This window comes from Antechinus flavipes, chromosome 4 (assembly GCF_016432865.1).
Source record: "Antechinus flavipes isolate AdamAnt ecotype Samford, QLD, Australia chromosome 4, AdamAnt_v2, whole genome shotgun sequence".
Classification (NCBI taxonomy): Eukaryota; Metazoa; Chordata; class Mammalia; order Dasyuromorphia; family Dasyuridae; genus Antechinus; species Antechinus flavipes.
The window spans coordinates 237,061,134-237,087,833 of NC_067401.1; the positions used below are offsets into that span (position 1 = coordinate 237,061,134).

Here is a 26,700-nt window from a genome sequence, read left to right on the forward strand (position 1 = left end):
TTATATTATGAGCCAGAACTTGAAACAAGGTAACTCAATGGAATTGATAGAAGCAATGCTTGTGTGCTTGGGTTTGCACCTTTAAGAATTCACACATTAGAGCTCATACATTAGCTCACACATTGGAGTTCACTAGTTCGGGAGATTCACAAGTCAGAAACCCACAATCCCAACCTCTCAGAGGTTGACAAAGAGTCAACCTTTGTGTTCACACCTTTAAGAGATCATATATAAGAAACTCTTAGAGCTTCAATGAGTCAGTCAGTTCGGAAGATTGCCAGGAGTCGGGAAAGCTCACCGGGCTCAAGGAAAGAGACATGACTTAGAAGGAGAAAATAAATGATTGGATTTTATCAGCTGGTTGTATTTGAGGTGATTATTGATTTGAACTAAAACTAAGGCTGCCTCCAGAAAACCTCCCCGAGAAACCTGCTCAGAAAGAAAAAGAACACCACAGTATTAGAATAAGATTCAAAATTAGATCTCAAGTTTAGTGCTCTACTCAAAATTCTCCCTAACAACCAATTTCTCTTATTGTCTATTTGATTTAGATGGGGAAAGGGGAAATAGGCAGGAAGAAAAGGTCCTGAAAAGGATTCTGGGAAGTTGGCAGAATAGGTCAGAAGATTCCAAGTTCTCCAGATTTCCCCTATAATCAAAACAAAATAGTGCCTCAGAATAAACATAGAGAGTAAAAATATAATAGTTGGAGCAGAACAGCGGTCTTCTTGGTACTACAAGATAAGATCTTTAGTAAAATATGGGTATAGAAATTTGGCCCAAGTAAAGCAAAAACATTTCAGGAAGTTAGCTGAGTTGGGAGGTAGTCTAAAGCCCAGGCCCAGGCCCTTTCACCTCTAGGACAATGTGGGGAGTCTGATATCTGAGGGGATGGAAAAAGGTGGGGAGAGTAAAAGAATCTTTGCTGATGATGAATGAGGCCCAGCCGTGCTGCCTAGATGAGGTCCTGGCAAGAAGAAACCAGCCTATGTAAGGATGGATGAGAATACAAGCAGTAGGACAGGGACTCTGCTGGCTACAGAAAAGAGTTCTTGGTTTCAGTTCCAGGCCAGAAGGAAGAACTGAAACAGAAACAGGCCAGAGGTATTATCCTCCACATCCCAAGACTAGAGATACTTAAGACTAGAGCAGGGTTTTAAGAGGAAAAAATGATCAGGCAAAGGAGGAAGAAACCAATCACACAGGAAGTCACTACAGGAATAGAGAAGGCCATAGTTCATCTTCAGAAGAGGATAAGGAAGCAAAGACAGTTTTTCCTACTCCAAAGAGTAAACTCAAATTGTCACATGAACAAAAAGAATTCACAGAAAAATTTTTAAAATACTTTAAAATCATCAATGAGAGACAAAGGAAAAAGATTTTTAAAAAAAGAATTCAGGGAAAACAACATTATGAAAGAAAAGTCAACCACCTGGAAAAGGAGATCCTTGAAAATTAGAATGGGAGGAAAACTAGATAGTGTAGTGGATAGAACATCAGCCCTGATGTCAAGAGGATGTGAGTTTAAATCTGGTCTCAGACACTTAACACTTTCTAACTGTGTGACCCTGGGCAAGTCACTTAACCCCAAAAAAGGGAAGGAAGGGAAGGAAAAAGAAGGGAAGGGAAGGGGAAGAAAAGGGAAAAGGAGAGGAGAGGAAAGGAAAGGGAAAAGGAAAGGAAAGGGGAAAAGAAAGCAAAGGGGAAAAGGAAAGGAAAAAGGAAAAAGGAAAGGAAAAAGGAAAGAAAAAAGGAAAGGAAAGGAAAAAGGAAAGGAAAGGAAAAAGGAAAGGAAAGAGGAAAGGAAAAAGGAAAGGAAAGAGGAAAGGAAAGGAAAGGAAAGGAAATTAGAATTGGGAAAGGAGAAGCCAGAAATGTAACAAGACACCAAGACATAATAAAACAAAATAGAAAAAACAAACAAAAAATAAATAGAAGAGAAAATGAAACACCTCATAAGAAAAACAAATGATTTGGAGAACAGATCAAGAAAAGAAAACTTAAGGGTAATAGTACTGCCTGAAAGCTATGATCAAAAAAAGAATATCAATATACTAATATAAGAAATAATTAAAGAAAATTGTCTTGAAGTGTTAAAACAAAAGAGCAAAGCAGAAATAGAAAAATCCCCGATGACCATCTAAAAGAAATCCTACAAAGAAAATTTATATGAATATCATAGCCAAATTCTGAAATTCCCAGTTCAAGAAAAAAATATTATGAGCAACAAGAAAAAAGTTCAAATACAGCACTGCCACAATTAGAATGACACAAGAACAAGGAGTGGCTAAATTAAAAGTCCTCAGATTTTAGAACACTTTGTCAAAAAGGAAAAGAATTGGGGTTGCAGCTGAAAATATCACACTCAGCAAAATTAAGCACAATCTTGAACAACAACAAAATGGACATTCAATGGACTGCCAGAGTTTCAGGATTTTGTTGCAAAAGGACTTGAACTTAAAAATTTGGAAAGAATTAAGTATGATGTGATTCTAAGAATCAAAACCATGTAGGAAAAGATAAAAAGAATAATTATCTCATACAAATGGGATGTAAGACCAAGAAGTGATACAGAGCAATTTGATGGGAGAGAAGGCCTCGTAGTTCTGGAACTGTATTGTCATTAGTATGGGGTAAAGAAAGAACAATATACATACATATATACGTGTGTGTGTGTGTGTGTGTGTGTATGTGGGTGTTTATGTACTTAACTGTAGCCTTCCTGGAGTGGTAGAGTGCGGAAAAAATAAACTAAAAAGTACACAGCAGGGAAAAAAGAAAACCCAGAAGGAAGTAATAAAAAGACAGCTCTGAACACAATGCATATTATTAATTATACAAGCTTTCTTGAAATGGAGATTTGCTGCTTTATATTTTGAATCCTCATGTTCTGAAATGCAGATGGCAGCATTTGTTTTTCTTATTCTCATTATAAAGTTAAATTTTTTAAAAAGGGGGGAAAAGAAACATTTTTATTTCACTTTTTTTGTCTATGTTTTCTTTAACAACATGAACAATATAGAAATATGCTTTGCATAACTGCACATGTAATGTCTATAATCTAAGACAGGAAGGCTATAGGGAGAAGGGACAGAATAATAAGAGAGGGATTTTTAGAGGAAATTCTATTCATATTAGATCTGGATTAAAGAGAGAGAACATTGAGAAGAAAATAAAAGTTTCCAAATTTGTAAAAAACAAGAAAGTAAGGGAATAGAATAGGGGGGGGGGGGTATAGAAGGATATGTAGATTAACTGGAATGGGATAAAGAGGAAATTCTATTTAAAAAAAAAAAGTCTTCTAAATTCAGATAGAAACAACAACAACAACAACAACAACAACAAAAAAGCTGGGGTAATAATCATGATCTCAAACAAAATTAAACCTAAAACAGATTTTAGTCAAGAGAGAAAAATAGGGAAACTACACTATATGTCAGCCATATTAATCAATACTCTTTTAGATTATTTAGACAAGTTAAGGTTAGAATATTGCTGTGGTACAGGAAATGATAAAAATATGGAAATACTTGTACTTAGGCAAGAGAAAGAAGTTGTTCACCACCTTCAGTGAAAGAGGACAAACACTCTTAATATGGTCTTGCATATATGGATATGAATGTATATGTGGTATGTATACACACACACGTATATAACATCTGTCTGTGTGTGTGTGTGTGTGTGTGTGTGTATGTGTATGTGTGGTGTGTTTGTGTATGCATGTATCCCCTTACTTAACTGCAGCTTTCTTGGGGGATAGATGAGAAGAGAGTAAAAAGTAAAAAGGGCACAGCAGCGGACAAAAGAAAACATACAAGAAAACCAAGAAAACATGGCCAGCTCTGAATACAAGATATAGTATTTATTATATAGATCTTCTTGAAATAGAAATTTGTTTTATATTTTGAATCCTCTCATGTTCCTACTGTGCATGTGACAACATTTTGAAAAATTATCCTACTTTGCATGTTAGTTTAAAATAAATTTTAAAATAAAGGGTTTTATCACTAAAAAGAAAAAAAGAAAAGAAAAAGTTGTCTTAGGAATCTATTTTCTTTCTTTTCCTGCTCTTTAAAAAATTTTATTGATACAATTTATGGTCAATTTCTTCTAGTACCCCCTCCTCTCCCTTCACTAGATCCATTCTATATATGATAATTTTATAAAGAAAAAAAGGAGGAAAAACCCTTTAAACAATACTAATAACAGATCTGGGGGGTTATTTTCTTTTTCGATCTTTAAGTTTTGTTTTATTGGATTACTTAATCCATTCACATGTAAAGTTATAAAATAAGTTTATATTTTCATCCTTGTTTCTATTATGCCTTTCTTTTTCTGAACTGGGATTTTTTAAAAATTCATGCTCTTTAAAGATTTTTAAGTTATTTTTGTTTAATCTATTTTAAAGAAACTATTTTTACAGGTTCTCTTCCCTTTATCCTTAAATTCCCCTCTTCATTCCCAAACAACATGAACTGGCAACCTTCAGGAAATATCAAAGCTATCAATAGATTTAAGAAAAAAAAAAATGCTATAAATCAGTACCAAACAGAGCAAGTTAAAACAGCTCCAAGGGGCAGCGAGGTGGTGCAGTGGATAAAGCACCGGCCCTGAAGTCAGGAAGCCCTGAGTTCAAATTTGATCTCAGACACTTAACACTTCCTAGCTATGTGACCCTGAGCAAATCACTTAAACCCAAATAAATGCCTCAGCGGGGGGAAAGGGGAAAAAAAAAAAAAAAAAAAACCCAGCTTCAAAGTAGCACCTCACATCTACCATTTGGAAAAGGAAAATGACAAATGCTGGAAGGAATGTATAACTATAGGGGTACTAAAGCACTGTTGATGAAGTTCTGAACTGGTCCAGCCATTCCAGGGAATAATTTAAAACAATGTTCAAAGGGCATATTCTATGACCCAGAAATACCACCACTAGGTTTGCTCAACATTGAACAAAGACATTGAAGAAAAAGGAAAAGGACCTACATGTGCAAAAGTATTTACTGCAGCTCTTTCTGCAGTTCTAAAGAACTGGAAATCTAGATTTTTGTATAACAGCTGAAGAAGTCCTGGCACATGACTGTGGTGGAAAACCACTGTGCTCTAAGAAACAATGAGCAGAATAATCCTTCTATTTTCACAGTTAAAAATAATTATCTAGAAGAGGAATCTTATTATTACTTTTATTAATTTATTATTAATCTTTTTATTACCATAGACAAATATTACATATTAATATATATTTGTGAAGACAAAAAGATGTTCATATTAGAGCTACAAATAAATGAGTAATAAACGTAAAACACATGCAATTTAAGTTTAATATCACTGCATTACATGAACATGGTAATAAAGACTAATTGCACTGAGCCACTTCACTCAAAGGAGGGACAAATTATATACCTGAAAAGTCCATCTGAATGGACCAAATGAATTTTATGTATTCCTATATTTGTGCTTATCACACCTACTAATGACTAAATTAATATTGAAACTATTAATACAAAATATTAATAGTAATGTATGATTAGGTCTGTTCATCCCAGACATGTACATTTGCAAAAGGCTCCAGTTCCCATTGTCTATCTCAACATAAACTTTCTCATAGTAAAACTTCTTAGAAATCACTCTGAATTAAGCTGCAAATTACCTGTAGATTTGGTTACCTGGCATTAATGCTCTGCAATTCTACACTAGGGAAAGATAAGTAAGAGAAAAAAATTTAATCTAATAATTACTATATTGTTATATATATAATAGATAATAATATATTAAAATAAATATTTTATTATTAATAATTTTATTAGTATATGTAACATCACATATTTTATATATAACATTTTATTATATAAATTATCCTTTATAAAACATTATAACATATATAATAGAATACATTATACAAATTAATAATTTAATTAATGATAATTAAATTATTAAATTATTGATGTAATTTAGTATCCCTAATGAACACTGACACAAAACATTATACACTGAGATCAAAATGTATTTATACCAGAAAAACAAGGTTGTTTCAATAAAAGAAAACAAAAAGAATTAAAAACCGCATGATATCAACAGATATAAAAGCCTTTGAAAAAATTAAAAGCAAACAATAGAGAGGATTATAGAAAATAAAAATGATTATATAAAAATTAAATGTTTTTGTATACACAAATGGAGGGAAATAATTAGTTGGGAAAAAAACTTAGCAGAAAGTTTCATTGCCAAAGCTTCCAAAATCTGAAAGAAAAAAATTCAAATTTTGATAACAAAAGCTATTCTCTAATTGACAATAATCAAAGGATATAAGAAGTTTTAAAAGAAAAAAAATCCAAGTTTTTTAAAGTCTTGTTTTTGAAATGCTTCAAATCACTAGACAAAAGAAAATTAAAGCAATTCTATGGTTCCACTAATATCCATCAGATAGTCAAAAAAGGAAAATTATAAATGTTGGAGGAATTGTGGAAAAACAGATATATTAATGCAATATGAATTTGTTCAACCATTCTGGAAAGCAATTTGGGGATATAATTTTTTAAATTGTATTTTTATTTTTTCTCTTTAAAAAAAAATAGCTTTCAAAATACATGCAAAAATAGTTCTCAACAAGGGCAGTTAGATGGTGCAGTGAATAGAACACCAGCCCTGAAGTCAGAAGGATCCAAGTTCAAATCTGATCTCAGACACTTAATACTTCCTAACTATGTGATCCTGGACAAGTCACTTAACCCCAATTGCCTCAGCAAAAAAATCTCAAGAAAACAAAAAAAATTAGTTGTGTTCCAAAATTTTTTTTCTCCCTCTCTACCCTTCACCCCATCCTCTAGATAGCAAGTAATCCAATATATGTTAAACAAGTACAATTCTTCTTTAGAAAGTATTTTTTTAAATAAAGTGCACATCTTCTAATTTAGTAATATCATTACTTGGACTTTTTCCTAGGAAAAAAGGATCTATATATACAAAATTACTCAAACGGCACTTTTTGTAGTGAAAAGGAACTGGGGACTGATTAAAGAGGTCCCTATCAATTGAAGAATGATTAAAACAACTGTAATTTATATAAATGTAAAGTAAAAATTATGAAAATTAGTATTTCAGAGAAAACTGGAAGGCCTTGTTTTAATTGATGCAGTAATGTGAGAAATTTTTTTAAAATAACAAGATTGTAAAAAAAAAAGTCTGAAAGACTTAAGAACTCTGATCACTGCAATTATCAACCACAGCCCGGGAAACTGCTGATAAAGAGTGCTACCTGCCTTTTGACAGAAAGGTAGATTCAAGATGAGGAATAAGACAGCTATTTTTAAACACAAGTATAGGTAAATGCTTAACTATGTAAATCTGCCAAAAGATTTTGCTTTTTCTTTTCTTTTTTTTCAAAGAAGGGAGTTACAAGGTAGAAAAAAATAAACTTGTTAATTGACAAAAAAAAAAAAAAAATTGTTAAAGAAAGTATCAAAATAATTCTAGAATGTAAAAAAATTGAAGTTTATCTACTAAACTACAGAGGAATTATATGAATTCAATAAATACTAAAATAGATTTAAATAATAGGAGATATTACAAGCTCATAAGTAAGCCATGTCATTTTAATGTCAATATTCTCTAAATTATTTCACTAATTCACTGACATATCAAAGGATTACTTTAAAGAGCTAGAAAAATAATAAATTCTTCTAGAACCACAACAGGTCAAGAATCTTAAGAGAAATACTGAAAAAGAGTAAGAAGGAAGGGAACACTGCCTTACCCATCTTCAATCATTTTTAAAAGCATTAATTGTTAAAATGATTCGGATTAAGTTAAAAAAAAAATGAGCTTGGTCAATGGAATAGATAAACTACAAAATACACAGAAGCAAACATACATAGTAACAGAGTACAAAATACATTCTGGACCTTCCATTACCATCTTGAAGCTTCACCATGCCCCTTATCTTCATACTAAAGCCTCATTCAAATTCTGGGATCCATATGTTGGGAGTACTCTTCCCTGCTGTGGCTGTCCCTCTGATTGGATGGCTCCTTCTAAAACCCATAATTAAGAAGGGTCTAATCATGTTTCAGTCCCAAGGCAGGAGTAGAATATCTTTCTACTCTACTTATATTTCCAGAACAGTGCTTGGCAAAAAGCACTTAAAATCATTTGACAGACTGATACAGTGATAAACCCAAAGACCCAAAGACACTTGGAATAAAGATTCACTCTTCAATAATTGTTAAGAAAATGCAAAGCAATCTGGCAGAACCTAGATAGATAAGTATTTCATATTATATAACAAGAAAAAGCTTCAAACAAATATGTAACAGTGATATTAAAAGGTAGCATCATAAACCAAAGAAGCAAGTAAGAAAACATCTATGGAGAATCAGTATCAAGATCCAGGCTAGTAGTGAGGTAAATGTGATACATAAGCATGTATAATACACACATATATATTTGAATACAAATAAAAACATAATACTATACCTTTGAAAAATATGTGTAGTTTTCAATATCAATGTCATCTGTCCACTAAATTCGAATATTATTAGTTAATCAACTGAGTGTAAGAATCTGCCTTTGGGTCTTGAAATCCCAGACCAAACTGGCAGAATGTCAATACTCAAACCAAACATTGGAAAGAGGCAGTATCAGAGAAAAGTGAGCTGAATTTGAGTCAGAGGACATGAGTTCAAACTCAGGCTTACTATTTACTACTTATGTGACTTTGATAAGATACTCTGATAAGATTTTGATAAAATATTTAACTTCTTTTAGCCTCATCTGTAAAACAGAAAAATGTTTCCTGTTCCTTCCACAACTAAATCTATGATCCCAAGAGTCCATATTTCATCTACATAGGTAGACAAGATTGCTCAGTGTTCATGACTTGTGCTCCTCCTTCAACTCATTTAATATTGTCCTTGGCCCTTCATCATATAAACTGTTCTCACTCTCCAAAATCAAATGATATAATTCACTCCTACATATCCATATTAAATAAGAGGAACATTTTGTGTCAGTGAGAGGAGAAGGAAGGTAGGATTTGGATCTATTTTACTGGTTTATGTAATTACAAGAGGAGAAAATTCTCTTTACCAATTCAAGTCTGCATGTTTTCTGCAAATTAAATTCTCAATTGCCTAAAGCACTAAAAAATTAAGTGACTTGACCCCCAGGGACATAGTCAATACATGTGAAAAGGAATTTTCCTAGCTCCAAGTTAGACTCTCTATTCACAATGTCATACTGTCCCTCAAATAAAACATAACATATTTCATTTCTGAAAAATATCTGTGTAGTTTTCATTATAATATATGAATCCCAGTTTCCCAATAGAATACAAATTGAATATAAAAACTAAAAAAAAAAAAAAAAAAAAAAAAAAGAGCTTATTTATCTCTTTACTTTCATAACTAGGGTATTTAGGGACCATCCTAGAACATAACACCTAGAATCTATTAGTTTTTTAACAAAACTTGCAATTATTTTAAACTACATTGCAAATGGAAATAGTTAAGATTTCCCCCATAATTCAGTACCAAAGACTTATGGTTTTTATGTCTCTGTGTTTTTCTACTCTGATAAGCACCTGGCAAAAACAGATCAATCTGTGGGAAAACTGGGACACCTATACATTGTGGGTGGAACTGTGAATGGATCCAACTATTCTGAAGAGCATTTTGGAACTATGCTGAAAAAGTTATCAAACTGTGCATACTCTTTGATCCAGCAGTGTTTCTACTGGCCTTATATCCCAAAGAGATCTTAAAGGAGAGTAGTGCTCTACAGGTCATCGCAAATGACACATTTTGATCAGTTATTAATAAAAGTATTGAAAAGCACAAAGTCAACAACCTGTATTACTTCCTAATGATTAAATTGATTAAAATACTTATTTAGTAATGCCATCAAGCCTCTGGCTAGGTCTTAGCACCATAATTTTGACCACCCTATGTAAAGCACTGGGTTCAGAGATTGTATTCCCATTCAGTGGAGGCCCCCTCCTCAAATGTAATTTGAGGTTTCTGTTATCTTCAACTGTCCACTCCAATAAAGGTGGTACCACAGGAATTTTTATTCTGGTATGGCGTGTCCAGCCTTATTTCTGGATCCTGGATCCACAGTCTGAGGTCAGTATCACCTGATAGGATCCGTCCCACCATGGAGTCAATGGCGCTACTGCAGGCCCCACTTTTCCCCACTTTGGAGTCCCTGACAGATTTGAGGTACCACTCTTAGGATGGGCAGCAGGAGTGTTCTGAGCACTGCTACTCCCTATATAAGCAGAGGCTGAGTTAAATGCACAAATGACCACAGACCTAATTCACAGTGAACTGGCCATCTCAAACTGGATTCTCTGGCTGAGATGCTCCCCAACTGCAGAGGACCTGACATGTTAAGCAACAGGGATCCTTTGTGTATTGCTGATTAACTCTGGGGTTATCAGGGAGAGACTTGTCCTTGCCGTAAGTCCTTATAGTTTTCTAGTTTTATTTTGGTTTATTTGCTTTACATAGGGTGGTCAAAATTATGGTGCTAAGACCTATCTAGAGGAAGGTAATTCAATGATTTGAATATTCAGAAGAGAGTGTGGAATGTTGTGCCACAGTTCTCTTTTATTACTTTCTCCTCTCAATAAAACAGTAGCTGCTACTAGGATCCAGATTTCTGAGCAGATTATGCACAGTTAGACCAAAGCAAGCAACCCTGAATTTTTAGAGGCCTAATACCAAGCTGCAAGGTCCTTTGAGAATGCTGAAATACTAATTAAGGAACTGGGGTGACAGGAATCGAGAAACAAATCAGAGAGACTGCCAGTCGCAAGACAGGTTATCTGATTTCTGGCTGTTTCTAAAAAATAATCCCCAAAATTGAGTCTGCCAGGGCAATTCCAACAGAATAAGGGACTTCAAAGTTAAAACATAACCAGCAAATCATAGTCCAGGAAATTTTAAGCTAGGAGTAAAAACAAAAAGGACTGTTTAAAAGATTTCTAGAAAAATATGTGAATTCTCAATGACATATATACACATGGCTCAAACACAGGAGAAACTGACTCAGTTTCCCTAATTATCCTGACTCAGTCTCCCTAAATTGTCCTGCCTCATTTTCTAATTGTTCTGTTCAATCTTGCAAAACCATCCCTCCCTCTTAATCGTCAGAATATTTGATAAGGATAATAGATCTTATATTTTAGAATACCAGAATGCCTCTCCCTAATCCAAGCTATCAGAATATTAGATATCTTCTTATCAAGATGTCATCCCCATCTCCTATGGCTCCCTTCACCCTGTCAGAACCAGATTGTTAGTCCCATGTTCCTGCTCTCAGCACCCTGATTCTGCCCCTGTCTCAGTCTACACTGTGTCTGAGCCACATTTAAATATGTCATTGAGAACGCATATTGTTTGCTGGATTTTAGGAGACAATAGTCTCCCTGGGACCAATCTATGGATCCATTTGGTCCCACTAAATCTCTTCCTTTCAAATAAAATATTTAATATTCACTAATCTCTATCTTGCCTCAGTTTCTCCGGCATTACATTTTGGAGATTTCCCACCAAGATATTAGAAAATGAGAGGAGGATTAGAGAATAGAGACATTCGGGTCTCTGCCTTGGTCCTTGAGGCAGCTGGAGATCTTAGTTCTTGGTCTGGAGAGGATGGTCCTCTGGATTTTTTCCACAGTCTCTGGGGAAAAGAGCAATTTTCAGCCACAATCCTGCCTAATGCCTGAAGATGGACACCTTCATTTCAACCACAGGAGAGTAAGTCTGGATGTCTGTTTTAGGACATAATCTGATTTGTTTACCTGTTCTGTCTGTGCTAGCATCTCAGAATTACAGGACACCAACGGGTGTTAAATTCTGAGTAGTGCCCACTGGATGCAGTATGGCATTCTGGGTGTCATTTAAGACATCTGTCTGATCTGATTCTGAGCACCTTTTTGGGCACTCTGATTATGTGAGTTAAATGTTGTAACTGCGCAGTCTCAACAGTTTGGATGTTCTGTATTCTGTGTGACTTGTCTGTTCCGTTGGTTAAGAGCTCTGCTAAAATTTTAAGAACAATGATTAAGAAATTTGGGAATTGGTTATTTCAATGCTGCAACTGTACTTAGTATAAAATTTGCTTGTGATTTTAAACTTTTAACTTGTTGCACTAATTTGTAAGCATTTTTTAAACTGGCTGACAGTTTTTTCTTTGAAACAGATTTCCAAAGCCTATTAGAGTAAAGGGCAATAAAACCTTATCTGATTGAAAACCAGTCAGGAGAAAACATTTGATTAGGAATTTTAGGATGATTCTGAAATTGTGGGAAATAATTTTACTATTGCCTGTGAGTGCTAGATTTGTTTATTCTGAGTATAATATCATGGAATTTGTTTGAATATTGAAACCTTTATTACTAAAGAGGAAAAAGAAAAGTTTAGTTGTTTTTTTTCTTGAGAAGCAGTCTGCTAATAGATTAAAGGGGAACAGCAATAAAATTCAAGCTTACTCTGGGCTGGACAATAAATCTCTAGAAATAAGAAAGATGTTAATTGCTGTCAGAAGAACACTCAGGCAAAAGAAAAACCCAAAATTCTTTTTTAAAAAAAGCTGATTTAGTTTAGTTTGGGATTTGTTACCTATATTATAACATTGTAATTTATGCTTTAAATCCAGCTCTGCTGGACATGTGGGTTTTATGGAATCATTTAACTATCCAATGTATAGTAATCTTAATAGTTTTGAAGGCAATTTAGGAGAGACTAGAAGGAAAATTTGCATGTGGAAAAGAAATTGGGTGAGGCAGAGGGAACTGGGCTCATTGTGTTTCCATTCAGTGGAGGCCCCCTCCTTCAGGCTTTATCTGAAACTTTGGTTAATGGGATTTGTTATTGGAAGTAAAATTTCTTGGGCTTATAGTTAATGCTATTTGGGAGTTTTAAAGTTCTACCTTCTAACAGTTAGTGGGACAATTAACTGGAGTAAAAATGAATTAAAGGTATTTCATCCTGTTTTGCTAAAAGTTGAGTTTTAACTGCTTATATTATGGTATAGTTATGGTATAGTTGTGTCCCTGCATTTTTTTCCTCCTATGACTGATTTCTATGAGCCATGATCAATAGAAACTGTTAATTCAATTTAATTATATCATACCTTGCTATTTCCAATCTGGTTATATGTCATACCTTGATGTTTCCAATCTAGTTATATGTAATCATTATATTCTAAATACTTGGCAAATGAATATTTATCCTGGTCATCTATCTGTTACTGAATATTTGTGTCTATGGATATTCAGGTTTTTAAAGGTTTCTAAAGAATGAGAGGACAATTAGTACAGTGAGACCTAATTGCTATTTATTTATGGGAACTATATCTGACAGTCTTCTGCCTGTGAGACAAGCATCTCTTCACATAAGAAGCTGCTGGATGATCTAATTGGGCCTCTCCACATCTTCACAGTCATTGTGGACTAGTCTTTCTATCTCAGGCTATTCTAACCTTTGTTAGGTTTGTGGGGTTTTTTTGTCCTAGATTTTGGTCAAATTACTGGTATTGACTTGCTTCTGGGCCTAGATCAGCTTTGATTGCCAGCATGTCACACCACACATATCCCCTGCATAGCCTGAGTCTCCTGCTTGTGCCCCGCCTGAAGCAGTTTTGAATGAGGCTTCGTCCCTCACCCCTGATGGACTGATATGGGGAATTTAGGAACCCTGATTGGGTCATCTGTTACTGTGTGTTTCAGATTTGTTAAAACTGTGTAACTATTGCGGTATGTTTGAGGGATTTTTAAGAAACTTACTGTACTACTCTATTATGTTTAGGAATTTTGATTCACTCTTGGAATTTATATGTGGTATGGTTATTTAATAATTCCTTTCCATGAGAAAAAAAAAAAAAAGCGGGGGCGGAAGAGATAGAAAAATTGGGGAAACTAACAGTCCTTTTTGTTTTTACTCCTTGCTTAAAATTTCCTGGACTAAGATTTGCTGGTTATGTTTTAACTTTGAAATGCCTTATTCTGTTGGAATTGCCCTGACAGACTCAGTTTTGGGGATTATTTTTTAGAAACAGCCAGAAATCAGACACCTGTCTTGGGACTAGCAGTCTCTCTGATTTGTTTCTCGATTCCTGTTACCCCAGTTCCTTAATTAGTATTTCAGCATTCTCAAAGGACCTTGCAGCTTGGTATTAGGCCTCTAAAAATTCAGGGTTGCTTGCTTTGGTCTAACTGTGCATAATCTGCTCAGAAATTTGGATCTTAGTAGCAGCTACTATTCTATTGAGAGGAGAAAGGCCCCACTTTTTCCCCTTTTTGGAGACCCTGATAGACTTGGGGTACCCCACTTAAGATGGGCAGCAGGAGTGTGATGAGCACTGCTACTCCCTATAGCAGTGAAGTGTCCATCTCAAACTGGATTCTCTGGCTGAGATGCTCCCCAACTGCAGAGGATCTGACATGCTAGCAACAGGGAGTCTTTGTGTATTGCTGATTAACTCTGGCGTTATCAGGGAGAGACCTGTCCTTGCCATAAGTCCTTACATTTTTCTAGTTTTATTTTGGTTTATTTGCTTTACATAGGGGGTCAAAATTATGGTGCTAAGACCTATCTAGAGGAAGGTAATTCAATGATTTGAATATTCAGAAGAGAGTATGGAATGTTGTGCCACAGTTCTCTTTTATTATCCTGACTCAGTTTCCCTAATTATCCTAACTCAGTCTCCCTAAATTGTCCTGCCTCAGTTCCTAATTGTTCTGCTCAATCTTGCAAAACCATCCCTCCCTCTTAATCATCAGAATATTTGATAAAGATAAAAGACCTTATATTTTAGAAAACCAGAATGCCTCTCTCCATCCCAAGCTATCAGAATATTAGATACCTTCTTATCAAGATGTCTCTTGCCATCTCCCCCCTATTACGTCATCCCCATCTCCTGCGGCTTCCCATACCCTGTCAGAACCGGACTGTTAGTGCCGTGTTCCCACTCTCCGCACCCTGACTCTGCCCCTGCCTTGGTCTAACCCCTGTGTTTGAGCCACGTGTATATATGTCATTGAGAATTCACATTGTTTGATGGATTCTTGGAGACGATAGTCTCATTCAACCCTGGGACCAAAACATGGATCCATTGGGTCCCAGTAAACCTCTCCCTTTCAAATAAAATATTAAATACTCTCTAATCTCTATCTTGTCTCAGTTTCTCTGGCATTACAAAGAACACAAGTTAAAATGTCCTGTCTTGGCAAAGGAAGAAAGACACAATAATAGGAAGAAGAAGAGTGTCTAAAAGTGAAAATGAAAAAAATAATATAAATTCCTCTTTCTGGCCTAGTATGCAAGCAACGTGACAGAAGGAACAACCTGAATAATAATGAATGTCTAAGGACAGTCTTCTTAAAGAATCAGGTTTTGATAAACACTGAAAGTTGGAAAAAATTTAAGACTTAAGGAACAGTTTAGGAAACACATCTTTGCAATCATGTGCTTATATTCCATACTTTCCTTTCTTTCTTCAATTCTCAAACTACAAATGAAAGTAGCAATGAAAATATCATACATGACCCCAAATTTCTCATCCTACTTAAGACTTCATAACCCCTAAGTTTTTTTCAGATATCTTGTAAAAGTTTCATAGCAAACACACCAATTATTCTCTATTGCTGGTGAGTCATATATAAATGAAAACTCAGTTGTTTCTTAGCCATATTCTGTAAATGTCTCACTTTCTTTTCTTTCAGCTAATCTGTTGATTTGGGGTAGTGAAAAATTAAGACAAAGGCTACAGTTCTCAAACAGAAATAAACCTTTTTGTGATAACCTTGAAATCATCATTTACAGAATTAGAAGGCTTATCTAAATTGAGACACAAGAATATGATTTAATGCATAACACAAGGTATAACCAAAGTAACTAGAATTAGAAAGAGTTGACCTAAAAAGACTTCACACACACAAAAAATTCAATCTTTCCAGTCCCTCAACTCTATTATGCCTTTCTTGACTAATTAGAAACATAGTAATAATGTTAAAATCAAAAGCTAGAACAATTTGTAGGCAATAAAAGTTTACAATAAAGGTTCAGACAGATTATAACATATTTTTTTTTGGAAATGACACAGTCCTAATAGGAAAAATTTAATATAATCTATTTCCTTTAGGTAAGTCTTCAACATAATTCAGTGCTGGACTTGAAGTCAAAAAAGAGACCCAAATGTCAACACTTACAGGCCATATGGCCATAGGGAAGTCACTTCATTTCTCTAATTCTCTGTTTCCTTCCCTGACAAAAATACCACAAATGGTACCTCACATAAGATTGTTGTCAGTTTTAAATGAAATAATGTACATGATACATGTACTTTCATATTTATTATCATTTAAACCAAATTTACAAAGATAACTTTTACAATAATTCTTTCAAAATATAGGTACTTATATTTTCCCACGTTTTCCAAAATGCTTAAATCTGAAGTTTTTCTTTTATTCAAAATATAGACTATACAACCCAACTTATTCCTCATTTTAACATGGATTTTAATAATATATAAAATACTTAAATATCTATAATCTCACTTGACCCACCAGATAATGCAGTAGAACAAAGCAAATGTTTTTATCTCCTTTTTATAGAATGGGACTTAGCATTTGATCCTTAAAATAATTGTGCAAGGTAGGTACTATTAGACTTTTTTACAACTAAGGAAACTGGAGCAAACAGTGATTAAATGACTTGCCCAAGGACTATACAACCCAACTTATTCCTCATTTTAACATGGATTTTAATAATATATAAAATACTTAAATATCTATAATCTCACTTGACCCACCAGATAATGCAGTAGAACAAAGCAAATGTTTTTATCTCCTTTTTATAGAATGGGACTTAGCATTTGATCCTTAAAATAATTGTGCAAGGTAGGTACTATTAGACTTTTTTACAACTAAGGAAACTGGAGCAAACAGTGATTAAATGACTTGCCCAAGGTCACACAGATAGTAAGTGAAAAGGGTTGAAAAAGGTTCAAGAAATATAGGAAAAAATAGAAATCTAGATCTTCTGATTCCAAGTGCAGCATTCTTTCCGCATTATCTTGGAAAAAGCTAAATTTCAGTAGATGGAAGAGGGAGATGAGGAATGAAAAATATAGTGAGCTTCAAACCTATCAACCTATAAGGTCTTAAAGGTATCCCCTCACATTATCATTTTAGAGACTGAACTTGGCTAGAATCAAACTCACTATCATTACCATAAAGTCAGGTGCTGTTTTTACTAGCAGTTATAAATCATTTATTTACAGGCAAATTATAAGAAAGCTATGAATATGTCACCTTCAATATGAGCCATACTGCTTCCAGGAAATAAGATGAATAATTTAAATTTAAACATGATTGAAGAATTTTGTGTGTAATAAATAATTTAAACAGTATTACTTTAGATATAACCAAACCTCAGTTAGCAAGGAAAAAAAACAAACAAAAAACCCCTACTTTTTACATTTGTAAAATGGCAGAACTACTTATAAAATTTACTAATAAGATGAAAAACGTATTTATTTTCTAGTAGCATACTGCTAGAAAATTTAAAAAAAAATCCGATTTAAACAAAAAGAGCATTTAACGTATTTTGAATCAAAAGCAAATCAACAAGAATTTACAAGCACTGTGCTAAGTATGATGAATTTTTTAAAATGTAAAAACGTGGTCCCTGACTTCAAAGAGCTCATATTCTAATGGAGGGGCAACATGCAACAACCACACCAAAAGGGCTAGTGCCTATAGCACTAAGAGGTGAAGTCACATAGTCATTGTGTCACCAGTGGGACTGGAAATCAGCACTTCCTACATCCAAGACCAGCTCTCCAGCCACAATACCAGATTTCCTCTTAAGTATTACTGTAACGATAACATTTCATTTTAAGAAAGTGTTGCTTGTCCTTCACTTTAGAGGACCAATGGTGTCACAGAGTGACGTACTAACTTAGACAAGCTGGATTTAAGTAAAGCAGAATTGTACAAGCTTATTTCCAAAGTCAAGTTCAATGGCAAGACAAAAGTTAGGATGGCTGGCAATGACTCCAAAACACAGTGGATGACCTTGGTCTAGCTCTTCAATGTCTAGCTCTAAGCATCCCACAGTGCCCACTTCAGTCACTATCATGACCACTGAAACAAATTGTTCCCACACTCCCATTCCACTAGGGGAAATCTTATGTTTGGGATAGACATCTCTCTAATTCACCAATGAGTTTGAAGCCCATCTGTCAAGACAGTTTATCAAAGTATGACCACTGCACATGCTACAAATTCTTGGAACCACACATGAGAGGTGGGTGAAAGGTAAATACCAAAGGTATCGACCTTGAAAATCAGCCCTGAAAAGAAAGTTTGGCAAACCCTTACACCGAATCTCTTAGTCCTCCTGAATATCCACAAATCCAATTGCAATGTGAATTTCATGGCTAGAAGTGTGTCTTCAGGATGAGCACCCCCTAGAGAAGAACACTGTTTATGTTTATGTCTTTCTCTATATATTTGTTCTCATTTCTTCTCTTACTATTGGTCAGTTTTAGTCATGTCCAACACTTCATGACACCAAATGGAGTTTTCTTAGCAAAGAAAATGGAATGATTTGCCCTTTCCTTCTCCAGCTCATTTGGCAGAGGAAGAAAACAAGGCAAACAGCCCAGGGTCACATAGCTATTAAGTATCTGGGTTGGATTTGAACTCAGGAAGATGAGTCTTCCTGACTCTAGGCCTGACTCACCATCCACACTGTACCATACCTACCTGCCTTCCAGGTTTCAAACCAATAATTTTTTTCTTCACTTATACTCAAATCTCAGCTACACTGAAGTGTTCCTTAGCTATTCTATCTCACAATGATCTCTTACAGTTTTCTAAATTCCTATTGTACTTATTGTCCTAAACTATTATCCTCAGAAGTGCATTCTGATTCTTTAGCTAAAAACTATAAACACATGCTTTTGATCTCTTTTTGCTTATTTTCACAGAGTTGTCACTTTCTCCTATCAGTAGGCTTGCTTCTAATTGTGCTCTTCCCCATACATATACATATTTTCTGATGATTTATTGCCTAGAAAAAAAAAAGATATTAAAACTTGTTGGAATTGCATCTAAAGGAAAAACAGATTCTAAGGAAGGGTCTCTACTTCAATGCATTAATTATTTAGTTCATCAGGTTTCACATATCTGAGATTGTTGAATAAGTGTAATGCATTACTGTGTATGTGAACATATACATGAGATGATTTCTGCTTGGTTTGACTCTACAAGTCCCATCCAATCACAAACTGAATCACTCTTGATTAGAGAAATGCAAATTAAGACAACTCTGAGGTACTATCTCACACCTCTCAGATTGGCTAAAATGACAGGAAAAGATAATGGTGGAGATAGTGTGGGAAAACTGGGACACTAATACATTGTTGGTGAAATTATGAAATGATCTAACCAACATGGAGAGCAATATGGAACTATGCTCAAAGGGTTATAAAACTGTGCATATCCTTTTATCCAGCAGTGCCATTACTGGGTCTATATCCCAAGGAAATTATAAAGGAGGGGAAAGGACCTACATGTGCAAAAATGTTTATAGCAGCTCTTTTTGTGGTAGCAAAGAACTGGAAAAGGAGTGGATGACCATCAATTAGAGAATGGTTGAATAAGTTGTGATACATGAAGGTAATGGAATCTTATTGTTCTGATGAACAAGCTTATTATAGAAAGGCCTGGAAAGATTTACATGAATTGATTCTGGGTGAAACAAGCATAACCAGGAATACATTGTATACAATAACAGCAAGATTGTGCAATGATCAACTATGAAATGCTTGGTTCTTCTCAGTGGTTCAGTGTCTAAAGCACTTTGGATCTTTAGATAGAATATGCCATCTACATCCAGAAAAAAAACTAAAGAGACTGAATGTAAATCAACTATTCACTTCTTTTTTCTGTTCTTTATCTCTGCCATAGTTTTTCCCTTTTGCTCTGATTTTTCTCTCCCAACATGATTCATAAAGCAATGTATATTAAAAATAAACTTAAAGTTAAACTGGAAAGGATCAGAGATATCACACTCTCACATTAAGAATAAGAAAACCAAAGTCCAAGAAGGTAACTTGTACAAAATCAAATAGTTCAATGCTTTTCCCACTATATTACCCTTTCTCCCTACTTTATTTCCTTTTGCAATTTTACTGTAATTTGCTAAGCAAGAGGTATTTTACAGCAAAACCAACCATAATAAAAGTACAGAAAATTAATAACAATTCAAGATAAATAACAAGACAAAAAAATTTCCCAATAGAATACTTTCTCATTTTTAAAATTAAAGTAAGAAAATTGTGCTCCAATGAAAAGGGAATAAAAGTGGTATGGACATTTTTTGAATGGCATGAACAATGCACTTTACAAACTCTAAAGTGTTTTACTTACAGTAACTCTTTGAAGACAATCATTTTTTTGAATCTTGGCATTTCACTGGTACAGAAAGGTCCCAAAATGTCCCAAATAATGCAGAGTCTTAAGAAAATTGTTTTTGCCTTAAGAAGGCAAATGACTCATCTAGGTTCTCTAAGTCAGTGAATCAGAGGTAAAACTTGAACTTAGGTCTTCCTGACTTTGAGGTAAGTTATTTCAGGTAAATTTTAGAAACTGATTCACAGCTAAGGAAATACACTCAAAGTTGTTCAGTGATTTATCCAAGACTGCATACCTATCAAGTGTCAGAATTAACATATAATCTCTCAAAGAAGCCCAAAAATGATGAAACATGTTAGTATCATTTATACAAGTGACAATACTTACCCAACCAAAAGAAGAAGTGAGCAAATGACAGCAAATCCCAAAGTGTATTTGAAGGCTGTTTTAATTTGCTAGATAAAAAAGAAACAATTTAAGATTTGGGAGACACTTTAACTCTACAAAGTAATTGTCAAAACACATTTAATTCCAAAATGGCACATTGTTCATTTTCAAGACTTAAAGATTCAATTTTTTTTTAAACTGGGAATATATTACCTTAAATACATTTTTTTGCAAATTATGCCCTTCTAGTCTTAAATTTTTTGTTGGACAGTTAGGTGTTTATGTGAACTGTAATGCCTAAATTCCCATCTTTCAGTGCTCTATGGGATATTTCAGTAAAATTCTTAAAGACAGATCTTTCTCTTTAGAGCAAGAAAAATTCACTAATTTTCTTCCTTTCCTTTCCCTACTTTTTGAATTAAAAACAACAATCAAATTTTATGTGATGCAAAATGGAACATTAAGCATTTTGAATGAAACCAAGTGATCATTATATTCAAAGTTTTATCTAACATAATAATAACCTTAATGACAATTAGAATATCTAAACCTTGCAATTATAAAACAAGTTAGCAATATCTACCATGCAAGCCTTAGTAAAAATTGAGAGTAAGAGAATAATAAAATGCTCCTCGAAAATTTTAAGTTTTTATTTGATTAAGCTCAGGAATTTTAACAATGGAAAAACAGCATAAATAGTATTAAGTCTACTTTTTCATTTTTCCTCTGACACTTAAGCTCTTTATATTTTTTTCATTTAGTGGAAAGGAGAATGAATATAAGGAAGAATATCATCCACATTCTTATTCTTAGGTAATTTTTCCTAAACTTAAAAATCTGAATAAAATGGAATACTTACAGTACATCTACTACTATCATCTTCCTCCTTCTCTTCATAATAAAAGTAGACAAATGGTATCCACAAAAATACACAAAATAATATTACGGAATATAAAGCTGTGAACAAAGCAAAAAGGTTCAATGACCTTAGGGGAAAATGAACTGATAATTTAACTGCACATTATGATAGATTATATAAAATAGATTCCCTAAATTACAACAAATTTCTATGGCATCTTCACTGCTGCATTCATATGGGAGTTTCTCATTAACCTTCCTCTTCCAACATCAGCATCATCAGAATCAACAAGAATATATTAAGCATTTAATCTGTGCCAGATACTGTGCTAAGTGGTAGGAATAAAAAGAAAAATAAAAACAATGCCTCTCACATTCTAATAGGGAAGACAATATGCAAACAACTAAGTACAAACAAGTTACATACCATAAATTGTAGATAATAGAGAAAAGACACTAGGAGATCAAAGAGCAGGAAAGGCAAAAGAAAGAATGTACTGACTCTTGAATAAAACCAAGGGAGCTGAAATCCAAGAATGAGGGGGAGGGGGTAGAGTTTACAGTCAGTGCAAAGACTCAAGTCAATGCAAAGACTCAACAAGAAGTATTGTATACAAGGAACAGTATAAAAGCCCAGAGTCACAGAATCACAGAGGGGAATAAAATTGAATAAAAAGTAGAAAGTGTGAAGTAAAGATGATGATTAGATAGTAGGAAAGAGTAAAGATTTTATATCTCATCCTGGAGGTAACAAGGAAAGGGAGAAATCAAGGAGAAAAGGAAAGATATATAATTAAGCCTGTGCTTCAGGGAGATCACTCTGGAAGCTGAGTGAATGGAACAGAGCAGGAAAAGACTTGAGTCAAGGAAACAAATCAGAACTTGATGTACCTTAAACTGTAATGCTGGAGAAACTGAGGCAAGATAAAGATTACAGAGTTTTTAATAATTTATTTGAAAGAGAGAGATTTACTGGGACCAAATGGAAACATGGTTTGGTCTCAGGGCTGAATGAGACTATCGTCTCCAAGAATCCAGCCAACAATGTGAGTTCTCAATGACATATGTATACATGGGGTTCAGACACAGGGGTAAACTGAGGCAGGGGCAGAGTCAGAGCACTGGAAGGGGGAACATGGGACTAACAATCCGGTTCTGACAGGGTGGGGGGAGGCACAGGTGACATCTGATAAATTGGGGTTATAGAATGAGGAGAGGTACCCCACATTCTGATGATGTCTAAGATAGAAGGTCTTTCTCCTTATCTGAATCATCACTATTAGCAGTGTTGCAGAACAATTAGGACAATAAAAGAGAACTGAAGCACAGCAAAACCTCCAGGTCTGATGAGAAAAGGACCTGCATCAAAGACAGGTGCTATGTGAGTGGATGTACAGAAGTGATGTTGTGTAAGTAGAAGCAATAAGATTTAATAAAAGACTATCTGAGGGAACAAAAATGAGTTCCAAATGATATGTAGGCTTTAATTTTGATTCACTGAAAGGAGGGGTAGTATCTCTGACAAAATGAGAAAAGTCTTAAAGATGAAAGAGTTACAGAAGGAAGATAAGAAATTTAGCTTCTGGATATATTCACTTTAGGACATTCCAAAGAGTAGTTAAAGTGTTATGCCACAGTTCTCTTTAACTGTCCTGACTCAGTTTCCCTGCACTAGTTTCCCTTGTCTCAGTTTCCTTAACTGTTCCATCTCAAATCCCCTTAGCTGTAAATCCCCCTTTGACCCATTAAGATTGAGGACTATTTGCTCTAAGGTTATAAATTGTTAGAAATTATTAGCAAGATAAACAAGAGAGTAGACCTCCTGACTCTTTCTGTCCTCAAGAATTTACAATATCCCTTTAAAATATTCCAAGATACCTCACTGATATCTTTACTTCTTTGTATTCAAACATCCTGTCTCTGGGTTTTCTAGGATTTATGGCCTCCCTATCCTGATAAGAGGTTTTCCCTCACTTCTTACCCCTTCCTTTGTTTAGAGAAAAGGTATTTAAGAAGTTGGGGATCCTCCATTCATTGCTGGAGGCTGACAGCTGGAGGCTAGAGGCTGGATTCTTTGGGATAACAGTCTCCTCCAGCCCTAGGACCAACATGGATTCCTTGGTCCCAGTATATCTTTAAATCTGTCTGACTGGATAATTTGAGACGAGAATCCTGTCCAGTCAATTTTACTCTCCCATTAATAAAATATTAAAAACTCTCTAATCTCTCTCCTGCCTCAGTTTCTCCAGCATTACATTTTGGAGGTTCCCCCGAGATAATAGAAACTGAGAACTGGATTAGAGATTAGAAACCTCTCTGTCTCCACCTAGGCTGGAGGAGGCTCAGGATTTTGGTCTATTCCTTGGAAAAAAATCAGCACTCTGGATGGAAAAGGAAGCAATTTTTCAGCCTCAGTCTGGCCTACAATGGACAACGAAATCGGTTCAGCATTTGGGAGAGTAAGTCTGTCTAGGTACCTTTTGGGGTACCATCTGGTTCTGGTTCTGGTTCTGGTCTGGTCTGTTGCTAGCAACCTGTGGTCTCAGAATAATACCAAGGGGTTTAAAAGTTCTGAGACAGGTATTTTCTGGGATGCTGGAAAATATCCTCTGGGTATGTGTTATATGTTTGTTTAATGTTGGAACTGTGTAGGTTTGTGTGATGTGTGTTCTATGTTCTGTGTGATTTGTCTGTCTGTTTTGTTAGTTGGAAAAGTTTTTAAGAACAACGTCACAACTGTGCTTAGTAAAATGGAGCTCCACATTTGTCTGTGTGTGTCTGTGTTAAAAGTTAGCAAGCTTGTAAGAGATAAGAATTCAGCCTCTGTGTTGCAGGCTTAGAAAATATCAAGAAGTTTGAAAAATCTTTCTCTCTCCTTCTCTCTGTCTCTGGCTGACTGTAGCAGCTTGTGAGAAAAAGGAAGAAAAGGGAGAGAAAGGAAGAAATAAAAAAAGGGAATGAATAAAAAATAGATTGAAAGGGATTTGAAAGTTTGGTAAAGTTAAATATATATAGGAGAGCAGTATGCTAACATTTAAAGAAAAGAAGTTTGAATGAAATATCTAGGCATTCTCTGTGAAGGCAGAGAAAAGCACTAAATGGGCTTGGTCATTCACAGAAGCCCCTTTGGATTCTGGAAGGAAAAAAAAGGGAATTCAAAGTGAAACAAACTTCTCTCCCGGGGTGGAGTCCTGGAAAAAACCCTAGTCTGTTTGCCGATTTAAGAGCTTTGTTAAGTTTTAAGAACAATGATTAAGGAAAATTTGCTTGTGATTTTAAACTTTTTTAAGGAAAAACTACTAGAGTAAAGAGCAATAAAATTCAAGCTTAGCCTGGCCTGGGCAATAAAAAGCTCTGGAGATAAGATGCTAATAGCTGTTAGAAGAAATGTGTTTTGGGAGGGGGGGGGAGGTAAGGAGAAGGGGGGAAGGAAGAGGGGGGACTTTTAAAAACAGCTGTATTTGTATTTAGTTTGATTCAGTTTGTTACCTTCTGAAATATATTGAGTTATTTGTTAATATAAGTTATACTTTAAATCCAGCTCTGCTGGGCATGTGTGGGTTTTGTGGAGGTTTGGGCTATTCACTATAGTGTGAATTTTACAGATTTTTGAAGGGAAAAGGAAAGAGGAATGCAGGTGATTTAGGAAGGACTGATTTGTAGGGGAAATTAGAGGTTTGCATGGTTTTAGGAAGGAGAAAGACTTTTAGGAGTAGGTGAAGAGGTGGGGGAGGGAGCCACCCACCTCCACTGCCTTCTGCTACTTTACCAAAGGAGCATCTGGTAGGAAAGTTCTTTTAAGGAGATTGTTCAAGTATGTAGTCAGGGAGAAAGACAAAGTTGGAAATGGGTGGATTTGGGAAGAAACCTGACCGTTGAGAAACTGATGGGTTAAATCTTGAAAAGGATCCCCTTGTAGGAAATTGAATGGGGAATCTGAGGAAAGGTTTTTTTTTTCTCCTAAGGGGCAGGAGTGGGGGAAGGGTGGCCACATGGAATCTTCTCCTCCCCTATCCTCTCTATGTTTCTGACATTTTTTTCTTATCTGATTACGGCCAATTCAGCAAACTGTGATTTTTAAGGGCATGCTTACTTTTAGATTAATTAATTGAGTATTTGTTCTTGATATATAAAAGTTTTCTTGGTTGAGGAATATGGTCATAAATGTGATTCATACTTTGGTACAAGTATTTCTAAAAGTTTAATTGCTATGTTGAAAACCTTCTTGAATTCTTTATGTGGAATTGGGTCTTTTGTATAAGTTTAAATTGATTGTATTGGGTCATCCTGGGGTTATTTAAAGGGCCTCTGAAAATAATAGTTTTTTTCTTTGTCCTTTTGAAAATGTTTCTGTTATGGACAATATGCAATTAGGGATGTTTTTCTATGTATTGGGTATTTTAAAAGCAAAATGATTTGTATGTATAATGTTCATTTATGTAACATCTACCTAGATATGATAATTTGTTCTAAGTTGTGAACTTATTGAAACAAAATTTCTTTCTGTTATTACTGTAAAGTTATGATAAATCTTTGTTTAGGAGTTATCAGAAATTTGATTAATGGAATTTGTTATTGGGGGAAATTTTCTTGGGCTTAGAGTTAATTAGTTAATGCTATTTGGGAGTTTTAAAGCTCCACCCTCTGACAGTTACTGGGACAATTGAAAAGCAGTTAAAACTCAACTGCTTATGTTATGTTATAGTTATGTTCTTGCATTTTTTCCTTCTGTAACTGATCTCTCTGATCAGAGCAATGGTCAATATAACTGTTAATGCAATTCAATTATGTCATACCTTGCTATTTTCAGTCTGGTTATATGTAATCATAGTATCCTAAATGCCTGGTCATCTGTCTGTTACTGGATATTTGTGTTTTGTTTCTTTAAAGTTTCTACATAAGAGGACAATTAACAGAGGTCTGTGAGACCTCACTGATGTTACAACTTGGGAGTGCACAGGTTTGCTTGGTCTGTAAAGCAAACTCATCTCTTCACATAGGAAACTGTTGGCCAATTTATTCTGGCCTCCT

General features: G+C 34.8%; 1 protein-coding gene across 1 annotated transcript in view; it reads right to left on the reverse strand.

The window, feature by feature from the left end:
- Nucleotides 1–26,700, reverse strand: part of LMBRD1 (LMBR1 domain containing 1) — a 181,967-nt gene that overhangs the window by 122,823 nt on the left and 32,444 nt on the right. Inside the window, exons 4-5 of the mRNA XM_051997214.1 lie at nt 21,671–21,768; nt 20,812–20,879 (exon numbers count right to left, since the gene is read on the reverse strand). Of these exons, the coding sequence (XP_051853174.1) occupies nt 20,812–20,879; nt 21,671–21,768 (166 nt within the window). The remainder of the gene's footprint in view (nt 1–20,811; nt 20,880–21,670; nt 21,769–26,700) is intronic.